The sequence below is a fragment of the Phacochoerus africanus genome, chromosome 14 (genome assembly GCF_016906955.1).
Source record: "Phacochoerus africanus isolate WHEZ1 chromosome 14, ROS_Pafr_v1, whole genome shotgun sequence".
NCBI classification, from domain to species: Eukaryota; Metazoa; Chordata; class Mammalia; order Artiodactyla; family Suidae; genus Phacochoerus; species Phacochoerus africanus.
Genome location: NC_062557.1, coordinates 58,839,993 through 58,853,970, shown reverse-complemented (window position 1 = coordinate 58,853,970; position 13,978 = coordinate 58,839,993). Strand labels below are relative to the sequence as shown.

General features: G+C 56.9%; 1 protein-coding gene across 5 annotated transcripts in view; it reads left to right on the top strand.

Moving 5' to 3' along the window:
• The window catches only part of SPECC1 (sperm antigen with calponin homology and coiled-coil domains 1), a 236,919-nt gene that overhangs the window by 207,961 nt on the left and 14,980 nt on the right, over positions 1–13,978 (top strand). For all 5 annotated transcript variants that reach the window (XM_047758555.1, XM_047758552.1, XM_047758551.1 and 2 more), the window contains one exon: positions 11,890–12,006. In XM_047758555.1, coding sequence (XP_047614511.1) covers positions 11,890–12,006 — 117 coding nt within the window. The remainder of the gene's footprint in view (positions 1–11,889; positions 12,007–13,978) is intronic.

Genomic DNA, 13,978 nt, shown 5'->3' with positions numbered 1-13,978 from the left:
GCGCGTCCTCTGCTGTCGCGAGACCACTGAGCCGCTGGTGCTGGTGTCTGGGAGGACGGGGTGCTCGGCCTGCTTGTCATTCCTGTCCTCGCGCTTGCTCACTCGCTCACGCTCTCTCTTGTGGAAAAATACACATACCATCAAATACGCCGTCCTGTGCTTTTTTGGCCACACCCAAGGCACGCAGAAGTTCCTGGGCCAGGGATCGAACCCAGGCCGCAGTAGTGACCCAAGCCGCTGCAGTGGCAACTGGCTCCTTAACCCCCCGAGCCTCCGGGGAGTGCCCCGCCTTAACCATCTTCAGGCGCACAGCTCAGTGGCCTTGTGCCCACTCACCAACAGCACCTCTGTCTGCGCCTTTCTCCGCGTCCCAAGCTGAGCCTCTGTCCGCTGACCCTGACCCCTCCCCCGCCTGAGTCCCCTCTGCTCCGTGTTCTGTCTCGATGGCTTTGCCCATGGACGCGGCTCATGCGCTGTTTGTCCTTCTGTGTCTGCTTATAGCGCTTGGCCCTCTGATGCCCTGGAGGTTTGTCCACGTTGGGCAGGTGTCATCCACCTGCTTTTGCAGCCCTCCACCCACCTTGTGGGGGCACCCAGCCGGGACGCACCAGCCCCCAGAACCACAGCTCTGGGGACCACTTACCACTCTCGATGGCTCTGCACTGACCGAGTAGCAGATCCCGTGTGTAGGCTTGTGGGGAGGGCGGCCTTTTCTAACATGAGTGCCTAGCTGTTTAGTGTTCCCTCCCTTTCCCGGAGATGTGGAGTGTAGCCCCCCGGCTCCCCCCCCCGCCCCCCTCCCCCCTGTCTCCATCACCTACTGGGAAGACTGGGGGCGTGAGTCCTCTGGGTTCTTAAGAACACGGAGGGCGTTTGGGTCACTGAGGACGTGGATTCTCGAGAGCCAAGGGCATAGAGGCCTGTGTGGAGAACGGGAGGCCAAGAAGGTCCTGGAGGCAGAGGGCCAGGTGGGTGCAGAGCCCAGAGGAGCGGCTGCAGCCAGAGGCCTGGCCGCCAGCTTCTCCCGGAAGACAGGGACCCGGCAGGGGCTCAGCCAGGCAGCCACACGGGCGAGGGACGCACATAGCTCCTGTTCCAACCTGCTGTCATCTCGAGAAACACAGGAGAAAGCAGGGGGCAGAAGAGGTGGGCTTTTAGGGACAGCGCCGGCGAGAGTCTTGTCCAGGCTCTCGACGGGAGGTGCTGCATCTCGGCCTCATGGGGTCATTGAAACAAAACGCCTGTCCCCGCAACTGGCCAGGGCACTCATTTTCCACATGCAAAGACGTGTCCCGCCAGCTTCTGGAAGCAAGCGCGTCATTGTCCATAGACGACAGTGTGAGAAGGTTTCCCCTTGCTGTGGCCTGAGATTGACGTCAAGTGCCCGTGTCCGCTGCTCCCTGTAGAGGGTCAGTGTCCTGCTCAGGTGGGGTCTGTAGGTCAGAGGTGCCAGCAGCCCATGTGGCACCGCCCAGCAGCAAAAGCCCAGTCAAGGGTGCTCAGTGCCCTTCCCTCCCTTCCCCCAGGCGGCATCTAAGTCCCTTTAGACGCTAACAGCCCCAGGCGAGTCGGCACTGCCTATTTTTTGTGTTCTCTTATTCATGAAATTTCATCTGGGAAGAGAAGCCTTTGCGCCCTGAGAGGCTTGTGCTTTCAGAGGCTGAGTTCCGCCTTTCTGGGGTGGGAGGTTAAGGCTGGGTCCAAGATTGTTTGTCTTGTATAAATTGAACGTGGTCCTGGAACAGAATTCCTCAGTACAAATTGTTGAGTCATTATGTAGTGTTTTCTTAGTAAGTGCATCCAAAAATATACAAGCGCCGTTTCCCTTAAAAAAAAAAAAAAAAAAGTTTTCCCTTACAAAAAATATTCTGCTTGTTGTGCTGGAGCATCGGAGGCTGCCCTGCACCACGTTGTCCTGGAACTGCAGGTTCCCTGACGAGTATGCGGAGAAGTGGCCCCTCGAAGGTGGTGGCCCTGGGGGGACGCACCAGGTGAAGAAGGTCTCGGGGGCGGTTGGGCAGAGTCCATCCCAGGTCGGTCCCTGTGTGTGCAGAGTCGGAACCAGAGTCTGGAAACGGCCTCACGGTCAGGTGCGTGCGTCCACGTCTAGGAGAGAGGGGAGGTGACGAGCTGGCGAGTGGCAGGCATCTGCCAACGGCCGCCCTGGTCCTGAGTGCGGGGGGCATCCCGCAAGTGCAGTGCTGCCAGTCATCTAGTCCATGTCCGATTGAAGGATTCGGCAGCCACGGCCTAGGGAGGCGACACCGGTGCTTACAGCCATTCCATTGTGGCTTTTGGCTGCAGAACCCGCCTTCCTGTTCTCTCCTCCGTGACCATTGCTCTGTGTCCGACGTAAGGGCCATTCTCTGCGGCTCTTGGTGGGGGGGGAATCGGATGCAGAACTGTGCACAACTTGCTCCCTTTCCACAAAAGAAAGGGAAATAGGAGTTCCCATCCTGGCTCAGCAGAAACCATGAGGATGCAGGTTCAAGCCCTGGCCTCGCTCGCTCAGTGGGCCAGGGACCCGGCGTTGCTGTGAGCTGTGGTGTAGGTCACAGACAAGGCTCGGATCCCGTGTTGCCATGCCTGTGGTGTAGGCTGGTGGCAGCAGCTCTGATTGGACCCCTAGCCTGGGAACCTCCATATGCCGTGGGGGTGACCCTAAAATGCAAAAAAAAAAAGCAGGTTCCGTTGCTCATCATTTCACAGCCATGAATCTGTCGAACCTTATCTAATCATTTGAAAGATGAGGAACCTAAAGCCAGAGGAGTTGAGTCATTTGCCTGCAGTGACAGTCACATGGCTGTGTTGGGGACGGAGGAAGACCCCGGCCCGGAAGCCAGCCACAGCTCGGGTTTGTTTCTCTTCCTTAGAGGCATTTACACTTTGGCCTGCCGAGGCTAGTTCCATCTGATCATCGGTCACAACAAGAAAACGAAAACCGACTTGTGTCCCCAGGCATCCCAGAACCCCGCAGGGAGCCCCGTCCATGACCTGCTGGCTCTCAGCAGCCCAGGCACCAGGGCCTCCTCCACGTCCCGGACTCAGCGCGTCTGCCCTGCCCGCTCCACAGAACGGGGGGGAGCCGTGCGGGGCCAGGCTTTGTCGTTTGTCTGTCCCCCGACCCCTGACACGCAAAGGGCACAACAAACATCTGCGGTGATTCGATTTGCAGAGCCGTGCGTCGGGCTCTGCTTCAGCCTGGAGAGTTGACCCAGTGCTGGCCACGAGGAGGTTTCCTCGCCGGGCCCCGGTGGGCCCAGGTGAGCTCTCGGCCAGGATAGGGTGGGTTGGGGCGCTGGCAGGTCCCGGAGCCCGGAAGGGGGTGAGTGGAACCAGCAGAGCTGCAGGCCACTGGGTCCCGCTTTAGAAAGAGTAAGCCCATGAGTGAGATGGTGACAGCGAGGTCACCGGCTCAGCAGGGGGCAGGAGAGGAAGGAGGTTCCTGGAGAGTGTTTCTCAAGGGCCCGGAGCAGGGGCTGGGCCTGCAGACAGGACCTGCCAGGGAATCATCTGGAAGCCGAGCTGCCAGCTGGGGAGACCTCACCGGAAGCTGAGAGGAGCTGGCATCCCCATGCTGGGGCGGGAGGGGTGCCAGCCCGGGTGTGGACCGAGCTAGGTGGGTCGTGAGACGGCCGGAAGCAGGGCTTTGCAGTGAAACTGGACCCCATGTCCCAAGGCCAAGGCCAAATCATGGGGGGACCCCCAGCGTGCGTTCGGTGAAAAAGGAGGAAACGGAGACGTTCCAGCCTTGCCTCCGATGTCGGCGTCCTTTGGACTGTGTCCCCAGGAAGAGGTTCGACGTGTCTGCCCACACAGCCCTGGAGACGCGGCAGCGTTTTTGTCGTCAGAAAGCCTGCATCCTCAGAGAACCGTCCTCTGGGTCCCTGCAGCGGCCCTTGGTCCTTGCACGTAAGCAAAGGGCATTCCTTCCTCGACCTGCGACTCCAAGCTCGCCTCCCCAGGCCTCGAGCCTCAGCTCCTCTACCCAGATGCAGGGGGGAAGGACCGTTGAAAAAGGCAATTATTCCGCACGAATCTCTCCATTTAATTCCCGTTAAAACCCCAACAGGATTTCTTTATTCTTGACCTTAATTAAAAATTCACCCGGAAGAACAAATGAGTAAGAACAGCCAAGAAAGTCTTGAGAAAGAGTGAAAATGAAGGCAGTGTGCTCTGCCTGGAGCGGGAGGGGGCCTGGCCCCTTCGTCCCGCTCGTGGTCACCCCTCAGCACCTCCCGAGGGATAACGCAGCCAGCGAAGCCACCGATCGCGGCTCCCGTGGCTCTTCCTGAGAGTGTCACAGGCAGAAGGACAGACCCTGACGGAAAAGAGTACAAAAAACACTGGATAGATGTGTGTATACAGCAGAGATTGGCACATAATAAATCAACTATAATTTTTTAAAAAAGAGTATCACAGGCAGTGAGTTGACAAGATTAAATCGGCCACATTTGAAAATTTTTGGGTTTTTTTGGGGCCGCACACATAGCATATGGAAGTTCCCAGGCTAGGAGTTGAATGTGAACTACAGCTGCCGGTCTACACCACAGCCACAGCAACATGGGATCCGAGCCGTGTCTGCGACCTACACCACAGCTCACGGCAACGTTGGATGCCTAACCCACGCAGCAAGGCCAGGGATTGAACCCTCATCCTCATGGATGCTAGTCAGACTCATTTCCTCTGAGCCACGACGGGAGCTCCCCATCATTTTTTTATTGTAGTTGATTTACGACGTTCTGTCAAATTCTGCTGTATGGCAACGTGACCCCGTCATACGTAGTATACGCATTCTCTTTCTCACATTATCCTCGTGCTGGTCTATCCCAAGTGATTGGATGGAGCTCCCTGTGCTGCACAGCAGGACCTCACTGCTCATCCTCTCTAAATGTCATGGTTTGCATCTACGAACCCCAAACTCCCCGTCCATCCCTCTCCCTCCCCCTTGGCAGCCACAAGTCTCTGAGTCTGTTTCTCTTTCGTAGACAGGTTCGTCTGTGCTGTATTTTAGACTCCACCTATAAGCAATCTCACATGGTGTCTGTCTTTCTCTTTCTGGCTTAGTTCACTGGGTCCATCCGTGTTGTTGCAAATGGCGTTATTTCATTCTTTTTTATGGCTGAGTAGTATTCCATTGTGTACATGTACCACATGTTCTTAATCCATTCGTCTGTTGATGGACATTTAGGTTGTTTCCCGGTCCTGGCTGTCGTGAACAGTGCCGCAGTGAACACAAGGGTGCATGTCTTTTTGAATGAAAGATATGTGCCCAGGAGTGGGACTGCTGGGTCATATGGGAGTTCTATGTTGAGTTTTCTGAGGTACCTCCGTACTGTTTTCTGAGTGGTTGTACCAATTTCCATTCTCACCAGCAGGGCAGGAGGGTTCCGTTTTCTCCACCCCCCTCCAGCGCTGGTTATTTGTGTACGCATTGGTTCTGACCAGTGTGAGGTGGCACCTCATCGTGGTTTGCTTTGCATTTCTCTGATAATTAGTGATGCTGAGCATTTCTTCATGTGCCTGCTGAATAGGCCACGTTTTTAAATATCTTTCATCTTAAATCTTACGAAATAAGTCAGAGAAAGACGAATACTGTGACATCACTTATATGCAAAATCTAAAAAAGAAACTAGAAAATACAGCAAAAAAACAAAAGCAGACTGACAGATTATAGAGAACCGTCTAGTGGTTACCAGTGGGCAGAGCAGAGGCGAGGGGTGAGGTGGGGAGAGAGGGTTAAGAGGTACAAACCACTATATACAAAAAAATAAACTACAAGTGCAGGGAACACAGCCAATATTTTATAATAATCATAAGTGGAATATAACCTTTAAAAAATTGTGAATCACTGTTTCCTCATTATTTCAAAAAAATTTTAAATCAAAACATAACTAGATGAGAATGATTTTAGGGAGTTCCCTGGTGGTCTAGTGGTTAGGACTCAGCACTTTGACCACTGCAGCCAGGGTGCAGTCCCTGGTCTGGGAACTGAGGCCCCACATCACGCTGCTGCACACTGCAGCCGAAAGATAGTCTCATATTTCTTTTTTGCCATACCCTCGACACGGGGAAGTTCCGAGGCCAGGAACTGAACCCTCGCTGAAGTTGTGGCCCAGGCCGCTGCAGAGACAGCACGGGATCCATCACTTGCTGCACCACAGCGGGAACTCCCAATAATAATTTTTCAAAATGTGCCTGGTACAGTCAAGGGGGACAAAGGCCAGCACAGTGTTCAGACTCGATTTGGGAGCTGCTCAGCCGTAGGACATCTGGAGCAGAGAAAGCCGTGATGGAAGCCAGGACGCGAACAGGGTCAGAAGAGGAAGGGGCCTGCGGGAAAGGGCACCGTTGTTTGCTTGAGGAACGAAAGGTTGGTTTCTTTCTCCCCTGGGCAGCGGGTGTAGAGGGTCAATAAAGCGGGTTCTGAGTTCCCCACAGCTGGGTACCCGGCCACCCCCACCTGGCAGATGAGGGCGGCCGCAGCATGTATCTGGTTCACAGGTCTTCAGCTTGGAAGAAGCCCTCTGCCCCGGGCGCCCGTCTGGGCCTCCAGCGCTGGGCGGGTGGCCGCACCAAGGGAGGGGCTCCCCAGGCAGAGCTGACTCCGGGGACGCCTGGGGCGGCCGTGACCTTGCCCTGGGGGTCCCGGCTGTCCCTCCCTCCCCTTTCCCGCAGAGTGTCGAGGCCAGCCCGGGTTTCAGGGGGAGAGGGAGACACCCCCCCCGCCAAAGGCTTTCGGAGAATCTGGGGCCGCCTTTGACCTGTCCCACCTGCGACAAGAGGCGAGGGCTCCAGCTGCCTTTCCAGCAAGTGTGGAGACCCAGGTCCCTCCCTCAGCCACAGCCCAGTCTTACTCTTGATGCTCAGAGGTGGGGGCGCTGGAAAGAGGGCAGGACTGCAGGCTCTGTTCGTATCGAAACACACACGGGTCCGGCCTCTCATCCTTCGTTGTCCTGGACCCGCCTTGGCCCACGGTGTCCGCGTGGGGTGTCGGTAATAACGTGTCTTCCTCTCCTCGCTGTGAAAGTGGCCACAGCCATTGTAGCAGCAGAAGGAAGTCAGACACGCGAAGAAGAACTGGGCTCCCTGTCCACTCACCGTGGTGCCTGTCTCGGGTCACGGACCCTCCGTGGGGTCCGAACCTCTCCGTTACGTGACCCTGTCTTTCCCACGTTTCCTCGCCGAGTCAGTGGGGACGCAGCAACGTGCAGGCCAACCCGGGCGGAGGCTTGGCCGGCGGTTAGTGAGGAAGGCCGAGAGTCTAGAACGTACTGCACGTAGCAGACACACCAGAAAGCAGAACACCAGGCTTCCGCCACCAGCTTCACCGGAGTGCATGCCGATTAGGAAAACTGAGTTACAGAGCGTTTTTAATGACCCCCCGCCCCCCCCCCAAGTTTATTTAGCTGAATTGGTAGTAGGCTTTCCCACTTCCTCATTCCGAAGCACAGTGCATGCTGCGGTGCACTTTCTTGTGGGTGTGTCTTGGGCAGACGCAGGACTACTTCCTCTAGAAAAGTTGCCCAGAAGTGAAATTGCTTGAACAAACCATATTTTTGTTAAAAAAAAAAGTCCTTTGGAGTCCCACTGTGGCTCAGCAGTAACAAACCTGACCTGTATCCACGAGGACTTGGGTTCCATCCCTGGCCTCGCTCAGTGGGTTGGGGATCCGGCCTTGCCATGAGCTGTGGTGTAGGTGGCAGATGCGGCTCGGATCCCGCATAGCTGTGGCTGTGGTGTAGGCCGGCGGCTGTAGCCCTGATTTGACCCCTAGCCTGGGAATCTCCACGTGCCGCAGGTGTGGCCCTAAAAAGACCGGAAAATAAAAAAGTGCTCCCAGCTGCCACCTCAAAGCCTGTGCGGGTTTGTAGTCCTCTCAGCCAGTGAAGAACATTCATTTCCTCGTGCCTTTATCAACTCGGTGAATGAACTGTCGGCTTCACTTCGTTCAGCCTGCCGAGTAAAGTGTTTCACTGTTTCTGTTTTCTGGTGAGACCGGACCCCTTTCGTAGCTTCCCGATAGCTGGTATGTCCTGTTCAGCACATCCCAGTACGTTCCTCCGCCAGTCTTTGCTTCTCTCTTTCTCATCGATTACAGGAATATATTCTGCGTGCTAGGAGTTGGGCGAGTGTACGCATATGTCTTGTTTTGCGTTTTTGTCATGCAGGAACTTAATTCTGTGTCGTCAGCTCTCTCAGTCCTTTCTCTTAGGTGTATTGCACTTTGTGTCTTAGATGGCTTGCTGTCCTCAACATTATACACCTGCCGGCAGTTACCAGGTGGCCGCGTGGTTAGGATGCGGTGCTTTCACCGCTACGGCTTGGGTGCAGTCCCTGGCCCGGGAGCCGAGATCCTATGTCAAGTGGCTACACATCACAGCCAAAAAAAAAAAAAAAAAAATTATAAACCTGTTCAGCCGTATTCTGATGTGTAAGATTGGTTTACAAATTTAGCCGTCTGGAGGTCCCTTCGTGGCTGAGCAGTTAACAAGCCCGACTAGGATCCAAGAGGATGCGGGTATGACCCCTGGCCTCCCTCAGTGGGTTAAGGATCCAGTATTGCTGTGAGCCGCAGTGGAGGTTGCAGACACGGCTCGGATCTGGCGTAGCTGTGGCTGTGGTGTAGGCTGGCAGCTGCAGCTCTGATTCAACCCCGAGCCTGGGAACCTCCCTATGCCATGGGTGGGCCCTAAAAAGATAAATTCATTCATTCATTCATTCATTCAGCTGTCTGATGAGAGGAACTTACATCCAGGTCCTGACCTCCAGGAGAAGGGCTCCTCTCACCGAGACCCCCATGGTCACAGCCCTCTGCTTGGGATCAGTGGGCATCACGGGGCAGAGGGGCCCGTGCTGGGGTCACAGCGGCCCTCCTGATGCGGGGAGGCTGTGAGCAGAGGGGGACATTCAGTGGGCTGGGGCCCCAGAGGCCGAGGGCAGGAGTCTCCAGCCCAGGGCAGTGCTGTCCGTGCCCAAGGCCAGACCCGCAAGGTTCACCAGCTGCCCAAGGCTGGGCCCGCCCCGGGATGGGGTGGTGCAGAGTGTGCCCAGCGGGGAAGGGGCTGCAGGATGCCTCAGCGGCCCTTTCAAGTGTGCATGTGCTCTGTGCTTTTCCCAAAAGAACCGTCAAAGGAAGCGTGGTCCTGCCAGAGTTCTCCCTACGTGCGCCGAACCTCAGCTCCTATCCTCCGTGATCTGTAAACTCGTACCTCCCGCAGAACCCTCAGTTCGATTCTACAGCTGTGACAACAGAGACCTCTCCAAAAAAGGCCCAAAGAGGTCCCCAGAGTGAGGATGCTGAGGTCACATGGACCCAGGGCGGTTTATCCTGCTCTGGGGCGGGGAGTGTCTCATCGGGCTCCTGTCTTCTTCCCAGAAGCTTCTCTCTCTCTCTCTTTTTTAAAACTTTAAAAATGTGTGCACTGAGTGCCCACAGAGCCCACCCACCCATAGAAACCTAGCAGAGGCACCCAGGAGCCCTCCAAGAGAGCGACGACGTGGGGGGGGGACTGGGCCCATGACCCGTGGGTCGGCTTCGCAGAGGGTTTAATGTTTTCACCGGACGTTGGTGTCTCCAGGCAACGCAAGGCAAATGAAAGGCATCTTCTGGAAGCAAATGCTGTGGCTTGTTGGGGTTTGCTCTGCTTCCGTCCTCTGACGCAGAGCACTGCTTCTGCACCTGGCCTTCTTTCTAGAGCTCATCCACAGTCTCAGCCACTGTCATTATTTTCCAGAATGTTCACAAGGCTGAGTTGAGCTTCTTCCCACGTGCTCTTCAGCACTATCACGCTTCTCAGAAATGACCTCCGCTGCCCCCGAGGACAGAGTTCTGTTGTCTTGCAGGGTTTCTTCTCAGCACTCCTAGACAGGTCGCCCGTTTAGGAGATGCTTAGAATGTTACCTTTTTTAATATCCGAGCCTTCCTTCCCCCCGAATTTTCTCACTCAGAAATGTCTCTGCGGTATTTACATCCTAGAGGAAGTTAAAGGTAATTCACCTTGTGCGATGACCACCCCCTTGGGAAACTAATCGGCGAGTTTCTTTTGGCGGTCGCTCCGCTTTTTCCCCCAGTAAATCTTACAGAAAGTAAATCCCAGAATGTTGGCTTTCTTTTTAACAGTCCCAGCTCAGCCCTGAAGCTGGTCTGGGTCCCTGTCTGTTTTCTCCCTGATTCTTTTCTTTCATTCCTTGTTAGGCTGTATGTTTTCTCGCCCACGCGTGTCCAGCTCAGTGCATTTTCACAAAGTGCACGCACCATGTAATTGGCCCTCGGGTCTGGACTCGCCGTGATGCCGCCTCCCCGAATCCTCTTCCTGCTCCCTTCCCGTTACTGGCGTTCAGGCCAGGGTAATAACGCCCTTGGCTTATTCAGGCATGAGGGACAAGGGGGACGATTGGTAACGGGTCCTGCAGGAGCCTCGTTGGCCATTTCCTGTTGTTCTCTAGTTTTTCTTTTGCTGAAGCCCCAGAGTTGGCTGAATAGCCCTTGGAGGAGGGGGACATCATTTAACACCCCTGGGCATCGGTGTCACTCCCCCGGGACAGTGCGTCTGTGAGCGCTGGGGATGCTGCCCGCAAGCTCAGCGGACTCGCCCCCCACCCAGGCTGAGCCGTCCTGAGCCTCCCCAACCACAAAGGCTTTCGTCCCTGCCCAGGGCCGGGGCCTGAGCCAGCACCCGCCTTGGTTCCCTGGCCCAGCCTCCCCTGCACAGGGAGCTGCTGTCCCTCGGCCTTCGCTGGGCACGCTGCTCCCGCCCCCGAGTCCTCTCGGACCATTTCCTTGACCTCTGTGGTCCCAACAGTGGAACCGGCTCTCAGCCCACCTGCTGGGACCCCCAGCCCCCGCCCAGCCCACCCAGGGAGGCTTTTCTAGTCCAGGGAATCCAGCCACCCAGAGACCAGTTCTGTCCCCACGGTCCAGTCTGCAGGGCAGCCTGGGGAAGCTGTGCGGGCCCCCAGGAAGCCGGGGCCTCCAGTGCCACACGGTCCCCCTGCTCTTCAAGGCCATCCCGCTGCGTCCTCAGCTTTCCCCGCAGCCCCTCGCCTGCTGACCGGAGTCCCGGTAGCGCTGGTGACGGCGTCTGAAGACGGGTGAACAGCAGTTGCAGCGAGAGAGACCCGTCATCACCCACCCCACCCCCGTCATCCTTGTGAAAAGCATGCGCCTCATCCACCTGTGCCAAAGCTGCAGTGACATCAGGGCCTTAACCCGCTGTGTACCTGGGAGCGCCCTAAAAGCTTTCCCTGGAAAGTAAATTTGTGCAGGAGGGAAGTCGGGGGTGGGGGGGGGGGGCGGGGAGGGAAGAGGAGAGGAGGAAGGAAGCAGCCACAGGCGGGCGGGCGGGCGGGAGTGTGGCCATGCCTCTGCTGCTGGCCCCACTTCCCTTGGCCTCAGCTTTCTCATCCGTACCGGGGTCCAGCGCTGCTTCACAGCGCATGGTTGTTCTGGGGTTTAAACGAGCCCATGCCCGGGACAGCCGCCCTGTGGACACGCGGTGGCCGCTCTTGCCCTGCCGCCCCTTCCGCCTTGGGGCGAGCATCGCGCTTTCTCTGCGCACGCGGGCTTCCTCGTGGCAACGCCGCCTCTCACCGGCTCCCTCCCGCGCTGTCAAGGGAGGTGTGCGACCCCTGGCCTCTGGGGAGCGGGGGGAGGGGGGGGGCAGAGTGTTCCGAGCTCCAAAGGCTTTTTTCATGCTTTTCTGTGAATGGGCATGAGTGGCGCCAGGTCACCCTTCCTGGTCCCAAACTAAATGTCTCCCAGCGGAAGGCAGCATCTCACCCCGACTCGCTGCAGAGCCGGAGACGGATGCGCATCTCGGGCCGGTCCCACGTGGCCTCCGGGACCCGCTCGGCGCGGCTCCTGACGCCGGCCGTCTCCTCCCGCAGAACATCGACATCACCAATTTCAGCAGCAGCTGGAGTGACGGCCTGGCCTTCTGCGCCCTCCTGCACACCTATCTGCCCGCTCACATCCCGTACCAGGAGCTGAGCAGCCAGGAGAAGGTAAGTCCCACCCCGGGCCGCGCCAGTCACCCCCCAGGACACGCGTCCCGGCAGGGCTGGGGTTCTGGACCTGAAGTGGAATTCGCAGTGTTGACGCCAGCACGGGTGACCACGGAGGGCAGGTCTACACGGTACAGTACCGCCTTCGGCACATGTCCTGTTTCCCCGTTAGCTAGAAAAACGCAGTGAAGCCCCATTGAGTCGTTCCTGATGCCTGCTTTCAGGGAAAGCCCGCACCGGCTCTCCCCTTCCTGGTTTCGAGACCTTTTTGGCCAATGCTTTCAAAATCTTTCTGAAGACCAGAGAGCACCACCCAAGAGAGTTCCCTGCCCAAACCAGCTTGGGAAGCTGTAAGATGTGTCACACTTCCGGAGAGTCACAACACTTGCAGAGACTCTAAGAAATGTGACTCTGTTTCAGAGTCAGAGCCACAGAACCTTTTTTAACTTACCATATCATCACCCATAAGAGGAGCTGGCAAAGTTCTGTCAGGGACCAACCGGTAGGCTGTCTGGGCCTGTGGTCTCTGTCTCAGCCACTTAACTCCACCGCTGTGGTGCCCACGTGGCCATAGACCTTTGTAAACACACCACGTTCCAATAAAACTTTATTTACAAAATCGAGCTGAGGGCCGGATTTGGGCTGTGGTTTGCCAGACCCTGCCCTAGGACATCTGAAATCATACCACCGAGTGTCGTCTGGGAAATGCTGTGCCGGCCCCTCCCTCTCTCAACCAGCGTCTCCTGCCCGGCGTCAGGCACGGTAACACGGACGCAGTGAACACGTAGGAGGCGGGTGGTCAGTAAACGAGTGAGTCAGCCTGTTGCAGGGAACTCTGTAAATGAGTGTAAACTGAGGAAGATGTGAGAGAAACCAGGGCTCGGGGGGAACCAGGGCACCGAAGGGGCCAGCAAGGCAGAGCGGGGGCTTTCCCGAGGAGGGGCAGCAGGTGTGGCCAGGGACGCGGGAGGCCAGCCAGTGGGGGCAGGGGCAGGGAGGATGGCCTGGGCGGCGCCGGGGCTTCCAAGGCGGCTGGCAGAGGGCCCTCTTGCTGGTACTGGGCAGTGAGAACCAGGACTCCTGCGCTTTGAAGACGTCTCCGTGGAAAAGTGATTGTCATGGGGACAGGGATGGAAGCCGAGCTGCTGCTGGAGTGGAGGTGAGCGCACCTCCTGCTCCACCCGTTAGCGGGGGCGGGGGGGGGGGCAGCACCGCGTGGGCAGGACCGGGAAGAATGGAAGTGCGCTGAGATGCAGCATCACCCGGACTGACCGCTCACAGGGAGGAGACGTTAAAGACGGCCCCAGGCGCCTGCCCACAGGGCCGGTTTCTGAGAAGGTGAAGGAAGGGAAGAATTTCCCCACACTGGGATTTAATTAAAGTCCAGGAGGTCCTTGTACTGATGGTGACAATAACTGAACCAAGTGATGGGATGTTTGAGTGTGTGTCAGGGTCCCCAGAGAAACTAACAGGGTGTGTATGTGTGTGTGTGTGTGTGTACACACACACCAGAGGCGGGTAGAGAGTCCACTTTGAGCCGTGGGCCCGTGCAGGGGTAGAGGCTGGCAGACGCAGAATCTGCAGGGCAGGCTGGCTGTCCAGAGACACAGAGAGCGTTGGTCCCGGGGTCTGAGAGCCATCTGCCCGCAGAACGCCCTCCTCTCCGGGGGGACTGGGCCTTTTCCCTTTAGGCCTTCGCCTGACTGGGCGAGGCCCTCCCACGTCATGGAGGGTAGTTTGCTTTGCCCAGAGCCTCCCCGTTTATGTGTTGGTCACATCTGAAAAATACCTTCACAGAAACATCCAGGATAATTTTTAGCCACACATCCAGGTACCAAGGCCTAGCCAAGTTGACGCATAAAATTGACCATCACGGAAGTATTACAATTTCAGAGCACAAATTAAATTTTATGCATGGTGCTTTGTAGTCTGTGAAGCAGGCCAGGCAGGATTATGAAGCATCGGTGGGGAG